General features: G+C 32.7%; 3 protein-coding genes across 5 annotated transcripts; 1 reads left to right on the top strand and 2 right to left on the bottom strand.

The window, feature by feature from the left end:
• Positions 1 to 1,643: 1,643 nt before the first annotated feature.
• LOC105139219 (butyrate--CoA ligase AAE11, peroxisomal-like) lies at positions 1,644 to 3,727 on the bottom strand. Its single transcript, XM_011045591.1, has 2 exons — positions 3,434 to 3,727; positions 1,644 to 3,336 (listed from the first exon to the last, which is right to left on the bottom strand). The coding sequence occupies exons 1-2, from the start codon at positions 3,629 to 3,631 to the stop codon at positions 1,780 to 1,782; spliced, it is 1,755 nt and encodes a 584-aa protein (XP_011043893.1). The 5' UTR covers positions 3,632 to 3,727; the 3' UTR covers positions 1,644 to 1,779.
• Positions 3,728 to 7,224: 3,497 nt separating this feature from the next.
• On the bottom strand, positions 7,225 to 11,247 carry LOC105139220 (hikeshi-like protein). 3 transcript variants are annotated; one of them, XM_011045594.1, is made up of 3 exons: positions 10,989 to 11,247; positions 10,403 to 10,889; positions 7,225 to 7,235 (listed from the first exon to the last, which is right to left on the bottom strand). In XM_011045594.1, exons 1-2 carry the CDS (start codon positions 11,089 to 11,091, stop codon positions 10,426 to 10,428), a joined length of 567 nt encoding a protein of 188 aa, XP_011043896.1. In that variant the 5' UTR covers positions 11,092 to 11,247; the 3' UTR covers positions 7,225 to 7,235; positions 10,403 to 10,425. The 3 variants fall into 3 exon arrangements, with proteins under 3 accessions (XP_011043896.1, XP_011043895.1, XP_011043894.1); XM_011045593.1 differs by lacking the exon at positions 7,225 to 7,235 and adding an exon at positions 9,928 to 10,272; XM_011045592.1 differs by lacking the exon at positions 7,225 to 7,235 and having other exon boundaries at positions 10,180 to 10,889.
• A 2,377-nt stretch (positions 11,248 to 13,624) lies between these two features.
• LOC105139222 (Translation initiation factor eIF3 subunit) lies at positions 13,625 to 17,823 on the top strand. The gene is made up of 8 exons (XM_011045595.1): positions 13,625 to 13,766; positions 13,863 to 13,930; positions 14,231 to 14,303; positions 15,048 to 15,166; positions 15,850 to 15,986; positions 16,738 to 16,885; positions 16,978 to 17,137; positions 17,518 to 17,823. The coding sequence occupies exons 3-8, from the start codon at positions 14,291 to 14,293 to the stop codon at positions 17,610 to 17,612; spliced, it is 672 nt and encodes a 223-aa protein (XP_011043897.1). The 5' UTR covers positions 13,625 to 13,766; positions 13,863 to 13,930; positions 14,231 to 14,290; the 3' UTR covers positions 17,613 to 17,823.
• Positions 17,824 to 18,168: the final 345 nt, after the last annotated feature.

Raw genomic sequence — 18,168 nt, forward strand, 5'->3', positions numbered from 1 at the left:
TTAACGTAAATTTAATAAATCGCTAAACCCAATTTATTTGGATTCAACTATATGTTAAGTTTAAGATAACATGAGTCTAGCGAATTATCTAACCTAACTTATAAGAGTTCAGGCATGTGTTAAGTTCAATGCAACATGAGGCTGAAAAACCACCAAATTCATTTTCTATAGGTTTGGTTATACGCTAAATCCTTGAGGCATAAAGATCACTAAAGATACATATAAGGATCATAAGGTTTTTTTCTAAGACTATTAACATGAATTGTTCATCTTAAATTAATAATTTTTTTATATCAGAGATATGTAAAAGTTTATTTAAGAGCTTATTATATTTCCTTCTCATTAATACTTTATAAGAGATATTTGTATCTTATTAATAATATGTAAGAGATTTTTATTTTTATCAATGCTATTAAGAGAAAATAACTTTATGGTCTCTCCATTCCATTAAAACAATACTGTTTGGAGATTATAAACACCTCATAAACCACCCAAGTAAAAGATTCATCTTTTTTTACTCTCCAAGCATTCATACCTTAATTCTTAATGTGTTTATCATACCAATGCAAGAACAAATATTCTTGTTTTAGAAATTTAAATTTTTTTTTTATTTATTACAATCCTCATTTAAAGTTATTAACTTTATTATCAAAGGATCTCTAAAGGTACGACTTTTACTATTAGTTATTTAAAATAAGATATTAGAACTTTCACTATTAGTTATTTATTTCTTGTGCAATAAAAAAAAAATCTAAATCCCATCAAAAGAGACTATTTTACAAGTATTAGGACTTTTACTATTAGTTATTTAAAATAAGATACTAGAACTTTTATTATTAGTTATTTACTCCTTGTGCAATGAAAAAGAAAATATTGATATGAATATTTGATTAACAATTATCCAAATACCAAATAATCTTTTCCCGAACTTATTAGATTTTGAAACATCATCAAGAAAATATATTTTTATGAATCTCTTAGTCTTGTCATAGATGATTTATTTATGATTTATTTTTAATAAAATATATTGAAGTGTGATGTGTATCAATAAATTCAAGTCCAAAAATAAATCTAAATATATCAATGAGTTTTTAAATGAAACATACATAACAATCCAATTGTTGGATCCCATTGCAATTTTATCAAAGTGTTCCACAAATCTTGTTTCGTACTAGAGTTGACCTATAAGTATGGTTCAGATTGAGAGCATGCTTAAAATAAACTAGATGATGTATTTATTATTTTTTCTAGTTAGGTTTTGGAATTTTATTTGATATGGTTTTCTAGGTAAGTCAATTTTATCTCATATTTGAACAACATTTTGTCTTATTTATATTGTTAGAGATTGAGTATTCAAATTATTAAAGATTATTATTAGTGATTTACAGTACTCATCAGATCAAAGTTCTCTATAATTTACCTGTAATTTTAACGTATGGGAAACCTAATTTTAGTGGACTATCACATGGCAATTGGTTGAAGATGAAAAGAATGAGACACACTCATTTTAAACAACAATTTAGCATTCAAATGATCATATATATATTGATTGTCACAGTCAAAACGTAATTGGAAAAAAAAAAAGGAGACCAACATTAATATTTATAAAAGAAATAAAATTTTATTGATAGAAGAGAAGCCTCTTAATTCTTAAAATTATTTCTCATTGGAAAAAAAGATAAAGATAAAAAGAAGAAATTAAGCTCATTATCTTAAAAAGTTGTAAAGCACCCTGTACACATCTTATTTCAATGTTTAATCAAGTATTGAATTCAAAATTCAAAGACGAGACATAGCAAGAACTTGTTCATGAGCATATCCTGGAACTTCTGTATTGACTTGACCAGAAACTGAAGGCGTGCTGCTTCCAGTAGGTTTCTTGCTGGGCAACTTCTCATTGACAGCAAGAGTTTTCGCCACTTCCCTTAACTGGAATTTCTGAATTTTTCCTGTTGAAGTTTTTGGTAACTCAGCCATGAATTCCACCCTCTTTGGAATCATAAAATGGGGGAGATTTTGCCTGCAGTAAGCAATAATTTCAGATTCTTTAACGTCATTCGTTTCGCCGCTGGAATTCTTTTTCACTGAGATGAATGCACAGGGACTTTCTCCCCATTTGGGATGTGGCATTGCCACCACAGCTGCTTCCAGGACTCTTGGATGTCTATAGAGTACAGACTCCAATTCTACGCTGCTGATATTTTCACCACCAGAAATAATCACATCTTTTGACCTGTCCTTGATTTCCAGGTATCCATCAGGATGAATGACACCAACATCTCCAGTAACAAACCATCCATTCCTGAAGGCCTTGGAAGTTGCCTCGGGATCCTTGAAGTAACCTTTCATGATACTGCTACCTCTTAGGACAATCTCTCCCATTGTCTTGCCATCACGCGGCATGCTAGCCATAGTGTCCAAATCCTTAATGTCTGCATCGGCAAGTGTCAGTATGCTAATTCCTTGCCTTGCCTTGAGTTTTGCCTGATCCGGCTGTGGAAGCTTGTTCCACTTAGTCTGCCATTCACACACAAGTGCTGGCCCAGTAGCCTCAGTAAGGCCATAGGCGTGCGTCACGTGGAATCCGAGAGATTCAATCTTTTCAAGCAATGAGGCTGGTGGGGGTGCACCTCCTGTGAGTATTTCGACCGGTGAAGTGATTTCGCGGCGCTCATGAGGTTTGGCCTCAAGCAGAATGTTGAAAACAATTGGTGCACAACACATGTGAGTCACCTTATGGGCGGCAATGCTTTGGTACATGTCTTTAGCACTGGTGTTGCGTATGCAAACGTTGGTTCCGCCGCGTGCAGCGACACCCCAAGTGAATGTCCAGCCATTGCAATGGAACATAGGCAGAGACCATAAATAAACAGGCGCACTTCCCATTTCCCAGCCAAGAATTAGGCTTAGAGTGCTAAGATAAGCACCTCTATGACTATACACAACTCCTTTCGGAGCAGATGTTGTTCCTGATGTATAATTCAAGGCAATAGGATCCCATTCATCTTGAATTAGTTCACCTGTGTATCCTGGATTGCCCCTTTGGACAAGTTGTTCATATTCGAACTGACCGAATCGGACACCGGTAGGTGTGTCAACATCATCGATACTAGCAATAATTGATGGCACAGAGCCTTCCAGGAAACGAAGGGCCTTATCGGCTAACTCCTTGTATTGGCAATCCACGAAGAAAACCTTAGCTCCTGAATGGATAAGAATGGTGGCTATGTTCTTGGCATCTAGCCTTGTGTTGATAGTATTGAGAACTGCTCCAGCCATAGGCACAGCGAAATGCATCTCGTATACTGCTGGAATATTTGGAGCCAACACGGACACCTACGTACATAAGCAAAAAAAAAAAAACATTAAAAATGATGATACGATGCGTCAAAAAGTCAAAAGAAAATCCAAGAACAAAGATTGATGAACTTACAACATCGTTCTTTCCGACGTTAAGGGACCGGAGGGAATCAGCAAGGCGGCAGCAACGTTCATAAGTTTGCCTCCATGTGAAGCGGGTGCCTTCATAGATAACAGAGGTACGGTTGGCATAAACAGCACTAGCTCTCTTCAAGAAAGTTATGGGGGTGAGAGGAACATAATTTGCATCACATTTTTGTAGTTGATCCATTGTTGGCGATGGAAGCTTTTGGATAGTCTTGCAGCTTGCTTGAAGATATGGGAGGAGAGGAGGAAAGGTTCTTGTGGCATCTTTGATGGACGTGTAGGGTTTAAATAAGCGAGGGCTAGAACGGGAGGGCGGGTTTAGTAAAAACTAACTATTTTATGGATTTAATGTTTGAACCAAGCCACAAATACTTTTATTTTTATTTTATTTTCACATACGTGAAAAAGTTGATAAACAAATAGTCTAATAATAGCATGATTAGGTAATATGGTATATATTATTGGTGTTTTAGGATTTTTAATTATAATAAATCTCATTGCCCTTCATTTTTTACTGTGTAATATGAGAGGATTTTCAGGAAAAAATTATATTGCTTAGTTATTATTTTTACTATTTAATTTAAAATAATATTTTTATATTATTTTATTATTTAGTTTTAGAAATAAGTTGAGATTGATATTTATTTTTCTAATTTTTTGGGGCTTTTATTATGTTTGGCTTTCTAATTTATTTATATTGATTTTTAGATATATTTAAGAAATTGTAAACCTTAAAAATATAAAAATTATAAGAAAGTTTTCTCTTCAACAATAAAACTACAAATTAAGATATTATATTGTGTTCTACTCTATTTTTGTCGTCACTACTACGTTTTTTGTCTATTGTTTATGCCTCCACTTGCTTCACTTGTAAATTCTCAAATCCAAAGAAGTCTTTTTTTCAGATGAAGTTGGTTGGTAACGTTAATATCTGCTATGCTAAAAGAAATGCCACAAATGTCGAGTCCAACTCTTGTCTTGCATGATAATCATGCATAATTAATATCAAAATCTAATGGTAAAGAAAGAAAATAGGACAGATGTTGAGTTCAAATTACTTGAATTATAACAGTAGTAATAATAATAATAATTTTTAAAAATATTAATTTAATTGATTAAGTTTTAAATTTAATTTTTAAAATTATTAATTTAAATTTTATAAATTTCAAAATCACTAAAAATTTACATAATTATTAATTTCAAGATAAAAAAATAGATCGAGATACATACAAAACTACTCAAATACTTGTATTAATAAATAATAATAATAATTTGATATGATAATTACCAAGATGGTTACTTGATAGCCACACATTACCTAGACTTTTCCAGGTGGGGGTTACTAGGAAATGAGTCTGAGTAGTGTGGAAACAGGGAGGAAATTGCTCGCCTGAATTTGAACATAGACTATACTGACTGACCCAGATGACTTTTTTTTTTTTTTTCCTCTGTGGAAAGGGATCATCATTCACATTTCAGGCTGCTGATTGACTCGCCCACTCGCCATCTTTTGTTTCTGCTGTGTGTGACTGTGATCGATCTTATGCTGTGGTCCAGCATATTTCGTGAGGAACGACTCCAAATTGGTGCCACTCTGCCTGATTGGAATTGGACCGGTGAGTGCGTGTTTGGTGAGGCTATAATTCTCATTTTGCTCTCAAGAATGTTTTTGAGATGGGAAAATAGAAAGGCTTTTTAGAAGCTGGGTTTGGTTCAAAGTGTTTTAGGTTGAGCTTTTTATTTGTAATATTTATATAATTATTAAGATTTTTTTTAGTTTTTCTTTTTTAGTTTTATTTAAGTAGAAAATGGATTTGTTGTGATATTCAGTATTATTAGGATTCTTTTTTATTCTATTGTGTTTTCCTATTGAGATTATGGCTTTTGTTTTTTCTTTTTTCTTTTAAATAAGAAGGATTTAATGAATAAAAAGATAGATATGTTAGGAAGTTTCTTCAAAATTATGATGGTACTGATTTTTTAGGGTTTTCACATTTGAAGAATAAAAAATCTGGTTGCCGTGGTGACTTGGTTAAAGCCCACCTATCAATGCATTGATTTTTTTATTTTTTTTATTTTAAATAATATTTTTTTTAATAATTAATCCATATGGATTTATTATTCAGGTTTTGTAGTTGCCGCCGACTCAATGTGTAAAGGTATAGATTGGATTAAAAAGAAAGTAGTTGTGTGGTCAAGAAACTCCTAAGAATTGATATGAAAAAACATATAGGAGAGAGACGTGTATTTTCCACGTCGTGGTGGGCCCGTGGCCACATAAATGTGATAGGGAAGGAAAATCCCAATTCTCTGAAATCAGCATTTATATTTTAATATTTTAATGTAGCTTGTTATTTTAACTTATAATTATTTTTTAAAATATTTTTTGTTTTAAAATATTTTAAAATAATATTTTTTAAATTTTTAAAAACTCATTTTTTTTATTAACACATCAAAACAATTTAAGAATATTAAAAAATTAATTTAAAATGAATAAAAAATTAAATATTTTAAGAAGAAATTTTAAAATGAAAAAATAAATTGGTATTATAGTAATGGTTAATTTTTAAAGTATTTTTATTTTTTAAAATATATTTTTATTTTAAAAATTAAATTTTGATATAAATATATAAAAATAAATATACAAAATAAAAGATAGATAGATGGTTGTTGAGAGGCTGACCGAAGAGCGGAGGAAACCTCAGGCGCACCGCTGGCGAATATTTTTGTGGTTGTTACGTTGTTGCATGAGAACCCAAGGACTGCCAGGTGGCAGCAGCCCACGAAAAAAGGTTAATAGGAACAAATTTTGATTCATGAGCCGGGATCTCGAAGCAAGATTTTTTGTTCTTAATAAAAACTGTTAATTCTCGTGTAAAACGAAGTCGTTTTTTTATAATATTTAATAGGATTCATAAAATACTATCAATTATTTTAAAAATTCAAGGGATAAGACTGGTATATGAGTTGCAGCAGGAAAGCTACCACCTAGTTGTCTTTTTCTGTGCCTTGTCTTAAAAATATAATCTTTTTATTTTTTTTCATTTTTCTTATCCCGTTAAAGAACTCCCTGCATGCACTGGCTCCGTGTGTGCGTAAAGACGGCCGTTAATTAATTTAACGATCATTATTGTCCATCTTGTGGTTTATTAGGAGATTAATATCTTTGTGGTATGAATGGGCTTGAAAATATTTTAAAAAAAGAACACAAAATCTGTAATTTTATTAAATCAATCAATTAAAAAAATTATAAAATAATATTGTTTTAAATTAACCCAATTACTTTTGAAAATGTTTTTTACTTAAAAATATATTAATATAATATATTTTAAATTCTTTAAAATTTATTATTAACATGTATACATTCAGACATACAAAAACACCAAGCCCCCCGAAATGTGTTCATAAGAATTTTTTTTCCAAGCCATGAACGTGATCCTCAGGCTTCGGATTCACACTGGTTTTCCTAGGGGAGTGGGCCTCTGAACACGGATCCAACAAACCTTCTTGCATTGGTCTCGAGATGTGATGAACATGTGCAGACTGAAGACTGGTGTTGTTTTTGATAAATCTTTACACGGACATGTCGTTAATTATACACTTGTTTTTTCAAACAGACAAGGAGCATCTCCAACTAAACAGCAACAATAAATTAAGAGAACACGTGAAAATTCATAATTAATCTGAAAATGTCAACTATAAATATTCAAAATGGGAATATATCATCAGCACCACCTGGCAAGACCCTCTTGGAAATCATAAAGTAACAATCTTTATCCCCCGTTTCTCTGGTAAAAAAATCATAAATTTCTTTCTTAGAAACCATAAAGGAACAAACTTTTTTAGTTTAAACTATATTATTTTAGTTTTTTTAATGTATCTAAATCATTTTAGACAAAAAAAAATTATTTTTTTTAAATATCCTTGAAGTAAATCTAACCTAACCAGGTCAATCTAAAAGATAGTTCAAGATAAAACACAATGCCATCCAAACACTAAATCGACGAGTTACTAAATCAACTTGCCTAGCCGGGCCGGACCATGCTTAATAAGCCAGATGGAAGCAATGAATTTTATATCCAGCATCACAGATGGATCCCAGAACTGGAAAGAGAATCATCAACCACGGTGATGTGTCTTCACAGATGCTCAGAACCATTGCTCAACTGTGACTTTATTGATGAATCTTCGTGCGTCAAACAAAAAAAAAAACACTGCAGCAACCCCTCTCACGTCCCTGGATGTCCAAGTTAAAAACCCTAGCTAATGCGCTAAATCTGGTGCACATCATAGAGGCAGGGCATGCTGTTTTTCTGTTGTTTTGAACTCACCGAGGATCAGAAAACATGCACAACCCCTTCCCCCCATGAGCTCGCAGCAGTCAGATCCAGAAATTCACTTAAAAAACACATAAAATGCACTAGCAAAATCATACCAAAGCGAAATGCTCCAAATCCTCTATTCTCTTACCAGCCATACCAGAAGAACTAGAGGCATCCAAACATGCCCACCTGGCAATGCTATACTAAAAATCATTCAGCTATTCCATACCTCTCACAAATATAGCTAAGAAAAGCTACAATGAAAACCTCTCCAAAACAATGTTGAGTCAAGAGAGCTCACAAATACTTAGAACCATTGCTGTGAGTGTGATTCGTTTAGTAACCCAACCAAAATGCCCTGGGTGTAACTAAGGCAATTATCCCTCAGTCACGGGAATCAAGGGGCATCCGGATGGAAGATCTTAGGAAATATACTCAATCCAGTGCGTATACAATGAAGCAGGATGTGCTTCTTGCTTGTACAAGAATCATAATGTACTAAGAAAAAAGATGGTTACAACAGCACTGCCATGTACACCCAAAGGAGATTATTGTGCTAAACAAACTGATACCAACTTTATAGGCAGCCTACAACATAGAACTCTACATGGGTAAGAATACTAAGTGAAGCCCCTTCCCCTGCTAAGCAAACAACATGAGGAGGCTGGAGGCTGGGAAGCTGAGACCTATAGCCATTCAATCAGGTCCTCCAGGCTCCAGCAAAGCTACTTCAGAAAATCATATCAAACCTAAGACACTCGCATCTCATATTACGAATAGATATTGCCAGAGAGAGGCTACATTGAAATTTGGATACCTGAAGCTACTAAATCATTTTCTCCCAGCAACTGTTTGTTGGAAAATCATTTGAAATCTGAAATACTCCTATAGACCTTTAGATAAATGATGCCACAAGGAGACAACACTGGTTATTATCAATTAAAGAAGATCACACTCAAGACCTAGAGCTATTCAATCAGACCCGCTTGGCAAGGATATGATGGAAATTACTTCTAGTCTCAGTAATAATATTCACTAGACATGCTATTCGTAAAGCTAGGTGTCAAAGATGGATATTATAATCCCAACTGAGTGAGGTACATTCATAGATAGCCAGAACCATTACTGACAATGTGATCCCACTCAATATATCTAAATTGTCAGCAGAAAAAAATACTGCAATTCCCCATCCCTCCATTCCCAGGATGTCCAGATAATATACAATGCACTCAATCTGATATGTATATCTGCTAAAGCAGGGTATGCTTTTCTATTGGACAGGGATTGCAATGCAGTAGAACAAGAAACTTTCCGCATGGCTGTGTGCACATACTGGACATTAGTGAATTGGCCTAGCTGTCTCCAAGTACGTGTAAGAAAAAAAAATGCAGCCCCTTCCATCTCATACTTCCCTTCATATATTGAAGGAAAAGGCTACACTAGAGACCTTTCCTCGACCAAAAAAATGTGGGTGTGGCAAGGCACCCTCTTTCTAGAGATGCTATTCAAAACAAACTTTAATGTGGTATAACAATAATGCCTTCATCAGTTATGCAGTTCACAGTAGATTTTCAATGGTCACCAATGATTGGAAGCACAGATGGGTGCCAAATCAGGACAAGAGAATCATAAACCCTGTTGAGTGAGTTAACTCAACGAAAAAATCAGAACAATTGCTCAAAGTGCAATCTCATTTAATAAATTATCAAACCATCATCGCAGAATAGATATCAAAGAAGTGTGCAGTGTATCCTAAGAAACATAGCAAGCTCAAACATGAGCGTCAATGATGAAGCAGTGTAAGCTTTCTCTCGCACAAAATCACAACATAGTACAAACTACAAACATCAGAAACTTCAGCACCAGCATATGCACCCAGAAGACCATTACAGTATGAAACAAACTGCTTCTAACTTGTTAATTATGACATTGAATTCTACCTTGTAAGAATACAAAGTGCAGCCCCTTCTCCTAGCAAGCTCACAACAGTCATACCATAGAAAAAGTAAGTTCAAAAAATGCGACGAACCATCCTTGTTTTTAATTTTTGGGCTACAAACAAAACCAGTACAAGGGACAGCAGAAAGGCAAAAATCACTATTAACTCTGATTTCCTATTCGCAGAAAACAACATAGCAAAGTGGGGGGAACATATCTAAGCTTCAAAATCATTAAGAATAAAGATAAGGGTACCCAGAATACTACATTTACCGACTCTCCTTCAGTTCTCAGGACATCCAAATAAAAGATCCCAATAAAGGTCCTCCATCTGGTGTGCATACAATAAAGCAGGGTATGCTTTTCTCCAGAACAAGAATAATTCTAAACATTATCGAATTAAGACAGCAAAGATCAACATGTTCATAACTCTACACGGTAAGAATACAAAGCGCAGCCTCTTCTCCTAATAAGCTCAAAATATCCACATTTGCATATATTAGAGTAGTTGATACCCAGGCAACCAACTAGCTATAACTAGCTTTGAAAGTTTCTGAATTTGAAGCTAGAAACAAAAACAAACAGCAACAGCAACGAAAAGCATAAATCATTACTGATTCTAATTTCTTTAATCACAAAGAACAGCAACAAAACATCTATAAACTCCAAGAACAATAAAATAAACAAAAGGGTACCTTCAATTCCATTCAATAAAAAACTACAACCGAAAACTCTTCAAGAAATCAGGATCCCTTTTCGCCCGTTCTCGAAACTTCTTAAACCACCTATCCAAAATATCCATAGGTACAATCAACTTACTCCCATCAACCCCACAAAAAGACTGCATATAATTAAACAAATTCTCCCCAACTTTCATCGCAACCCTCTCAACCCCTTTCTCCGCCGCTACATCCAGCGAAGGCAATGCTGCCAAATCCTCCACCGACACCCCGATTTTCGCCGAAAGGGGTGCCGTATCTGGCCCTGTCAGCTGCAACTGACCCCCAGGTTCCGGCCAATTCAACGTCAAAACCACCGAAGGGCGCGTTATTGTCACCGCCCCACAAAACTGAAATTCAGACCCTGGAGACTGAATATACACCGCCAGAGCTTTATCTGGCGGAAGAGTAAAGCTGTTTAAGAGAAAAATACAAATTTCTCGTACTTGATCATATGCTTCACCTAAAATTAACATAAAAAATTGAAATCAGTAGGATTTTGCCGCAAAATGATTTGAAAAAAAGAAGAGCAAATGAACAAAAGGGGTTTAATTTTTATTACCAACAAAAGTGTTCATGTCGAGGATCCAGTGAAAAGTGTCGATTTGTGAGAAAGCGGATATGTCCATAGGGAAACTGCGGTCGGGGAACACAACGCCGAACATTGTTTAAGGTTTGAGCTCTGTGTTTGTGTTTTTCTGCGGGGGTTTAAGGATTGAAGTGATGATGTTTACTTTTTCAATTAGGATTACTACATTTGAGTGCTGACAGTCATTTGTCTGAAAAACGGTGAAGTTGTGGGTGTAGAAGAGTCTAGTAGCATCTAGAAACTCTAGAGAGATTTGGAATGTTTGAATTGCTTTTTTTTTTTATTATTATTATTATTTTTAATTACCGTAATAAATTAAAACTTTTGGTGAAATAATATTTTATTATTTTATTATTTTTTATAAATGTGATATTTATTAAATATTTTTATTTTTAAATGCAAAAAAATAATTACTATATTTTAAAATAATAATATTTAAACTTTTAATATTTTTAAAACGCAACATATCATAAAATTTAAATATTTTTTTCAAATAAAAGAGCACACAAATACAATAAATCTCACTCTCTCTCTTCAAATCAATTCTCTCAACTCTTATCTTAAAAATTTTCATAAAACACTTGTTTTTTTCCTTTTAAAAAACTAGAAAATCAAACACATTTTAGTATTTAAATATTCTTAAATATTTTTGGTTTGAAATTTACCACCACCACCATTGTTGCTTTAACTTTTTTTTTTTAGTTTTATGAGCAAGATAAATATATTTAATTATTATAAATTTATGTTTAATTTATTTGAAATAAAATAATTTTTTATATTGAATTGAGATTTGTTGAATTAATAATAAATTAGTTATTATTATCAACAATTATGATTGATTTGATATAATTAAACATGAAAATAAATTAAATTTATTATTTTAATTAATAATATGTTGCGTTTAATTTGGAATTAATTACTGAATTAAAAATTTTATATGAATTATTAAAATCATCTAATAATATAATTATTTATGCTTTTATGATTTCATGCAACAAAGTATGAATGGGGTAGAGTTACAATGAATTACAAGTTGTGTTGGGTTGTTGATAAATTGATTAATTTGATATTTTTTATGAATTATTTTAATTTATTATGAATTTGAGTTTGATTTAAATCAATTGAGTATGGAAATATCAAACAAATTTTGTATCGTGAAACATGTTTAATTTTGGTGAAGTTGGCTTTTGTCTTAAATTTTGAAAGTTTTGATTGAGCTTACTGTGAATTTTATCAATTAGGGTTACTGTGAATTTTATCAATTAGGGTTGAGGTAATGTATTATAATTAAAATTATATCTAATTGACTAGAATCTATTTTTTTTACAAAATATTTTATAATATATTTATGACATGTTATTACGATGACACTATTATTCTTGACATGAATGTTAATATTATATATAGTAGCGAAAATAAGTTGCTATTAAATAATAATTTAAACATGTCATATATAAAAATAAAAAAAATAACTATTTGTCATGGATTTAGGTTGAATTGTAATGATATTAATATTAAAATTACTTTAAAGTGTTATATTAATGCACATTAGTATTATCTTTGTACCGATTATGTATGATAATAATTTTAAGACAATTATTAATTATTTCATCCAAAACAATTTAAACATTATGGTATTCTTGTATGTGAGTAGTTAACTAAAATTTTAAGATAATTTTAAATTTAATTAATTCGGGTCTAAACTAATTAAGATAAAAAGAAAAAAAATAAAAAACCTAATTAATCCGATTAGAAAATTAAGTTAACTTGTTAATTGGTTAATCCAAACATGACCTCCTCAAACCTCAATCTTAATTTGATTCATAACTATGAGAAGAACTAAAAAAATTATGAGTAATTCCTGGTTTCATCAAATTAGAATGGTGAAAACATAAGTAATATTTTTATCTATAAAAATAATTATTTAAATTAATTTTTAAAATTTTAAAAAATTTGAAAAATATGTAATGCAAGTAATTATTTAAATTTATTTTAGATAATTCAATAGTATTAAAAAAAAAACTGGATAAAATTAGTTTCATGATCCAGCAATAACAAAAAAGAACGAATTTGGATAAGTTAGTGAAACTAATGATAATTGAACATAATGGATGAAGTCTTTTTATTTTTAAATATCCATCGAAAACATTCTACATCCTACCCACATTGTTTTTAAGATAAAAAACTTTTTTAGATATTTAGACATTAATGAAGCCAATTGTTTCTTTGGATTGGAAAGATAAAGATAGTGGATATATATTTTTATATATCTTTTTATTTCAAGAGTATATAAATTTATTTTATATTTTTTTAATTAAACATTTTTTTAAATCATAAAACAATAATCAAACGGAAGATTAGAAACGAAACTAGCCAAGGTATAATCCTAAAAAAATTGTTTGAAAGAACGAAGCATATTCTTCATGGGCTATGCTTTAAAGGTAAAAAGTCCAAGTCCGTCCAAATCCACAAACCCTGCTGGAGAATTCTAGTTTTGTGGGTAAGCGAAACGGCAACAAAATTCTTCAATTTCTAATTTGAAACGCACAAATGGCTTCTTTATTGGCATTTGGCAGTAGAATATAAAATGCCATAAAGGGAAATAAAAATATAAAAAAAATCCTCTCCTCCTCCTCTAGCTACTTAAAAACCCTACTCTCTCTCTTTCATCTCCTCTTTCTCTCTCCAGCAATATAAAGGGGATTTTGGGTTTTCAATTGAATTTTCTCGTCAAGATCCCAAACTGATTTGGTAAATCAATCTTTCTCTTTGTCTTAAACAGAACCCATGTTTCTTTTAATCAAAAACTCAATTTTTTGAATCAATTTTGATTCTGTTTATTATCAGGGATCTTGAAGTTTTGAATTTTGCTCCAAGAAGGCTGCTGAAGTTGAGTAACCAGCCACCGCTACAAGGTGCCTTTCTCTTTATTTATGCTTTTTTTAGTAATTTTTTTTTCTTATGGGTTCAGGACTAGGAATTAGTATAGATGAATAAAACATAAGATCTTGATTTTCTTGTTTTATTAAATTTTAGTTCTTCTTTTGTTGATGGGTTATTTTCTCTCTCTCTTATTGTTTGGTTGTTTGTTTCCCAATTACTGATTTGCTTTGCGTCCCAGTTCTTATATTATTAGTTTGAAATTAAAATCTAATGAGTAGTTTTCTGCTGTTGGTGAGAAACCCTTAATTGTGTTTATGGCTTTGGTTGTGCAGGGTGGCGCTTTTGATTTGCGGGATAATAGCAGATTTTGATTTGGTAAATAAGAGTCAAAGATGGAAGATTGGGGTGAGAGATTTTTTTTGGTTTCTACTTTTGTTATGATCTGCTTTCAATTTGAATTGATTGGTCAAGGTGTTTTTGTCCCCTTAAATACCGTGGTGATTTATAGCTGCTTGATAAAAAATAGTATGCTTGGATTACTTTGTTTAGTTGTGGTTGACAGAATATTCAACTGTGTACAATGTTGCCACTAGGGTCATCACTATACTGCTGCTCCATGTTGTGGCTGTATTTGCCCCAACTTGAAGGCAGACTGTTTATTTATTTTGAAAGCACAAGGCACTGCGAAATATGGGTTTGTGAGGCTTTTAATTAACTTCATCAACCATAGCCCCTGACTTAATGTTTGTGTATCATTTCTTTATCTTACACAAGTAAGAAACATAAGGCTTTTAGACTAATTAAAGGAGCTTGTGTAAATGTAAGAATTGACCTGATGTGCCAGGCTTGCTGTAACTCACCCTACTGCTGTAACTCGAATCAGGTGACATCCAAATATTTCACCAAGGTTGGTAATTGTAATAGCAATTCACTTGATGCGCTGCCAGTGGTATTTTATATAAGATATTGAAAAGAAAATGACAGAGAGTGTTGTCAATTCTATATTCTTGAAGCTTACAGAAAGAATCTAATATATTTCTCTTTTTCAATGTAAATCTTTTGCCTCTTACATTGTTAGATGAAGTTTTCTCCATGTTCATGCTTTTGATTCTGGTATCTAATTTTAGTTAACATGTGTTATTTTTTCAGAGGATGAGCAAGTTCCACCTCTTGTTGCAAAAAACCAGCCTAAAAGTAAATGGGATGATGAAGATGTGGATGAAGATGATGTGAAAGAATCATGGGAGGATGAAGATGAACCTGATCCGGTATGATTGATAATGTGATCATGCTGCATCATTAACATTTATTGGTCACTTCAAGTTTCAAGATACTGAATGCTAAAATGTAGAATGTTATAATAGGTGTGATGATTATGGGAATATCATACACAGCTGATTATGGAAAATGGTAGATGGGATAGGACTCCTGGTTTTTCTAATGGAACATCAATTTAGCATGTGGGAGCACTCATCACCATTAAAAGTTTAATTTGCATTCTGATATTTTTTTTATATTGTTTTTTCTTTCTATGATTGGGGAGAAATTGATATAGGAACTAATTAATGAGGGGTTAGAGAACCATGATATATTTTTTTGTCCCTTTCAAGCGAAGGCTTTTAATATGATTAGTAATGCCTTTAATTGATGTTTTGAAAGGAACTCTTATGCAATCTGTGAAAAGTGTGCATATCTCTTGGAGCTATCTTTTTAGTTCAAGGGGAGTGGGAACTTGGGGAGGGGTAGGGGGAAGAGTTGCGGCCAGGGCTAATTGAGAAGTGCATACATGTGCTCTAGTAGACCTTAGCTTATATTATGCTCTGATAAGTTTTATGTCTTTTATTCCATGTTTATATGTAATAACAGAAATAAAGTGGGGTGCAGTCTATTATTGTTTATATATGTTGGTTCTTGATCTGTTATTTGTGGTTTCTTTATGTAATTGGATCAGGCACCTGTAGTGAAACCTCCTCCTGAAATTGCTCCTAAGAAACCTGCAGTGAAGTCTACTCAAAAGAAGGGAAACACTGCTGATGTAGTAAAGGTTCAACCACTTGATCCATTAGCCGAGAAACTTCGCCAGCAAAGGTATACTCAAGTTGCAGCTTTCATCTCTGTTAACAAGAAGTTTGAACAGTTCATAAGAAATCTTTATACATTGTCTCTCAAACCCATGATATCCTTGAATTACTTAGGAACAAACATCCAAGTGCAATTTGATGATTTTCCCCACTCATACCAATTTGATGCAACTCCAAAAATAGGATGCTAATATTGAACATATTTTTCCCTATGTAGAATTTTCTCCTTCCTTGAGTTGCCTTGTGTAATTGTTCTGTTTTAAGGTTTGGCTGCTTTGGTTTTTTTTCTCCTTGCATTGTTTTGGAACTGAAAAACAAAAATATGAAAAGAGAAAAGTTCCTCAGCAGACAATAGTGGAGATCTGATTAATGTGACTGACAAGTTGATCTGTTTTCATGGTGTTGATGGTTTGATTAGTTGGTAAATATTCCATGCACATGCACAGTTTGAACATTTAAGATTAATGAAATTTTTTCGTAAAATATTATGACCTCTCACCAAAATCCAGCTCGATGATTGGTGTTCTGAAGGCTGTTCAGGTCATATTTAGTTCAGTTAATTATTTCTTCTGGCAGCATGATTTTAAGCATGTTAACATGTAGCTCTACAGGCTGAAACTTCTCATGCAATTTAGTCAGGAGGTCTTGGAAAAATCTGCAGTAGGCATGTTTTGTTTTTGACTTATTTTATTCTATATGTTCTCTTTATCTGTTCTTGTAAGAAATGCTCTCTTAAAGGTTTAATTAATTGATTGTAGGCTGGTGGAAGAAGCTGATTTCAGATCCACTGCAGAATTGTTTGCTAAGAAAGATGATGAAAAGTCGCTTGATAGTTTCATTCCAAAATCTGAAAGTGACTTCTCGGAATACGCAGAACTCATTTCTCATAAACTTCGTCCATTTGAGGTGTGTTGAATTAACTTCATTTTGTTTCCTTTTTTCAATTAAATGTGGGTGTAATACCTGACCTGGCAAAATGAATACATTATTTAATGCAGAAAAGTTACCATTATATCCATTTACTCAAGACAGTGATGAGACTGTCCATGACTTCCATGAAAGCTGCAGATGCAAAAGAAGTTTCAACTTCTGTGAGTGCAATTGCAAATGAAAAGATAAAAGCTGAGAAAGAAGCCGTTGCTGGCAAGAAGAAGACAGGTATGTGTTTTTGCACAATTTTTTCTTAAACTATCAACAGTAAGCCTAGACATTGTGAACTTGGTTTTTTCTTTTTCTCTCTCTCTTTTTTTTTGGTTTTCAAGTCATGGATTTTGAAACATTAGTTAAATGAAATGAAGGTGTTGGTTCAGAACAGGGAAAATCTTGAGTATTCTGCTGTACAGGCACCTTCTGCTAGAATTTTGGTATTTGTGGCTCGAGGACCCTTATGCAACCCCCAGATACTGAAATCTCACTGATGGTGCCAAGGATTTTCCTTTTAGGATGTTGATGAATATAGCATATAGCTTTTTAATTCAACTTTTTGTCAATGAATTTGAAACTAACCAGTTGATGGTTTGCATGCTCTGTCCTTGCAGGTGGCAAGAAAAAACAGCTTCATGTTGGTAAACCTGGCGATGATTTGGTGGGTGATACCTACGATGCTCTCGATGACTACGACGACTTTATGTAATCTGTTTGGTTGATAGGCATTGCATTTTTGGGATCCGCATGTTTCATCATAAGCACATTAAAACACCATGATTGATGATGATTGAGTGAAAGCTGTAAACAATGTTGTTAAAGAGGAAAACATTGCGTTTTTTGCCTTTGTTTTTCAACTTGTTCTGTTGAACCCTTGAAAGACGTTATTCATAATCGAATCAGGCACTTGTTCCATGCTTCATCTTTCTCAACTCCCCATTGAGCTTTCGTATTAGCTTGTGCATGGCTCATCACCTAATTATCTCATCTTCTCAATTCTCTCGTTGAACACTCGGAGCATTTTTGTTTATGCTTGTCTTGCGTTTCGAACCGATGAAAAGCAGCTAAAATGAAACGTGAAAAAACTTGTATAATTAAAAAGAAGTATCTTATTATAAGCTTCAATATACATAATTTTCAACCGATAAAAAAACCATTATTTCATGCAAGTCGATCCCTTTCCCGTTTATATATATATATAATTTTCAATTTTCATTCTCTATATTGATATCAGGAGATTGATATATAAGATAAAAATCTACAGT

Source organism: Populus euphratica, unplaced genomic scaffold, assembly GCF_000495115.2.
Source record: "Populus euphratica unplaced genomic scaffold, PopEup_1.0 scaffold89.1, whole genome shotgun sequence".
NCBI classification, from domain to species: Eukaryota; Viridiplantae; Streptophyta; class Magnoliopsida; order Malpighiales; family Salicaceae; genus Populus; species Populus euphratica.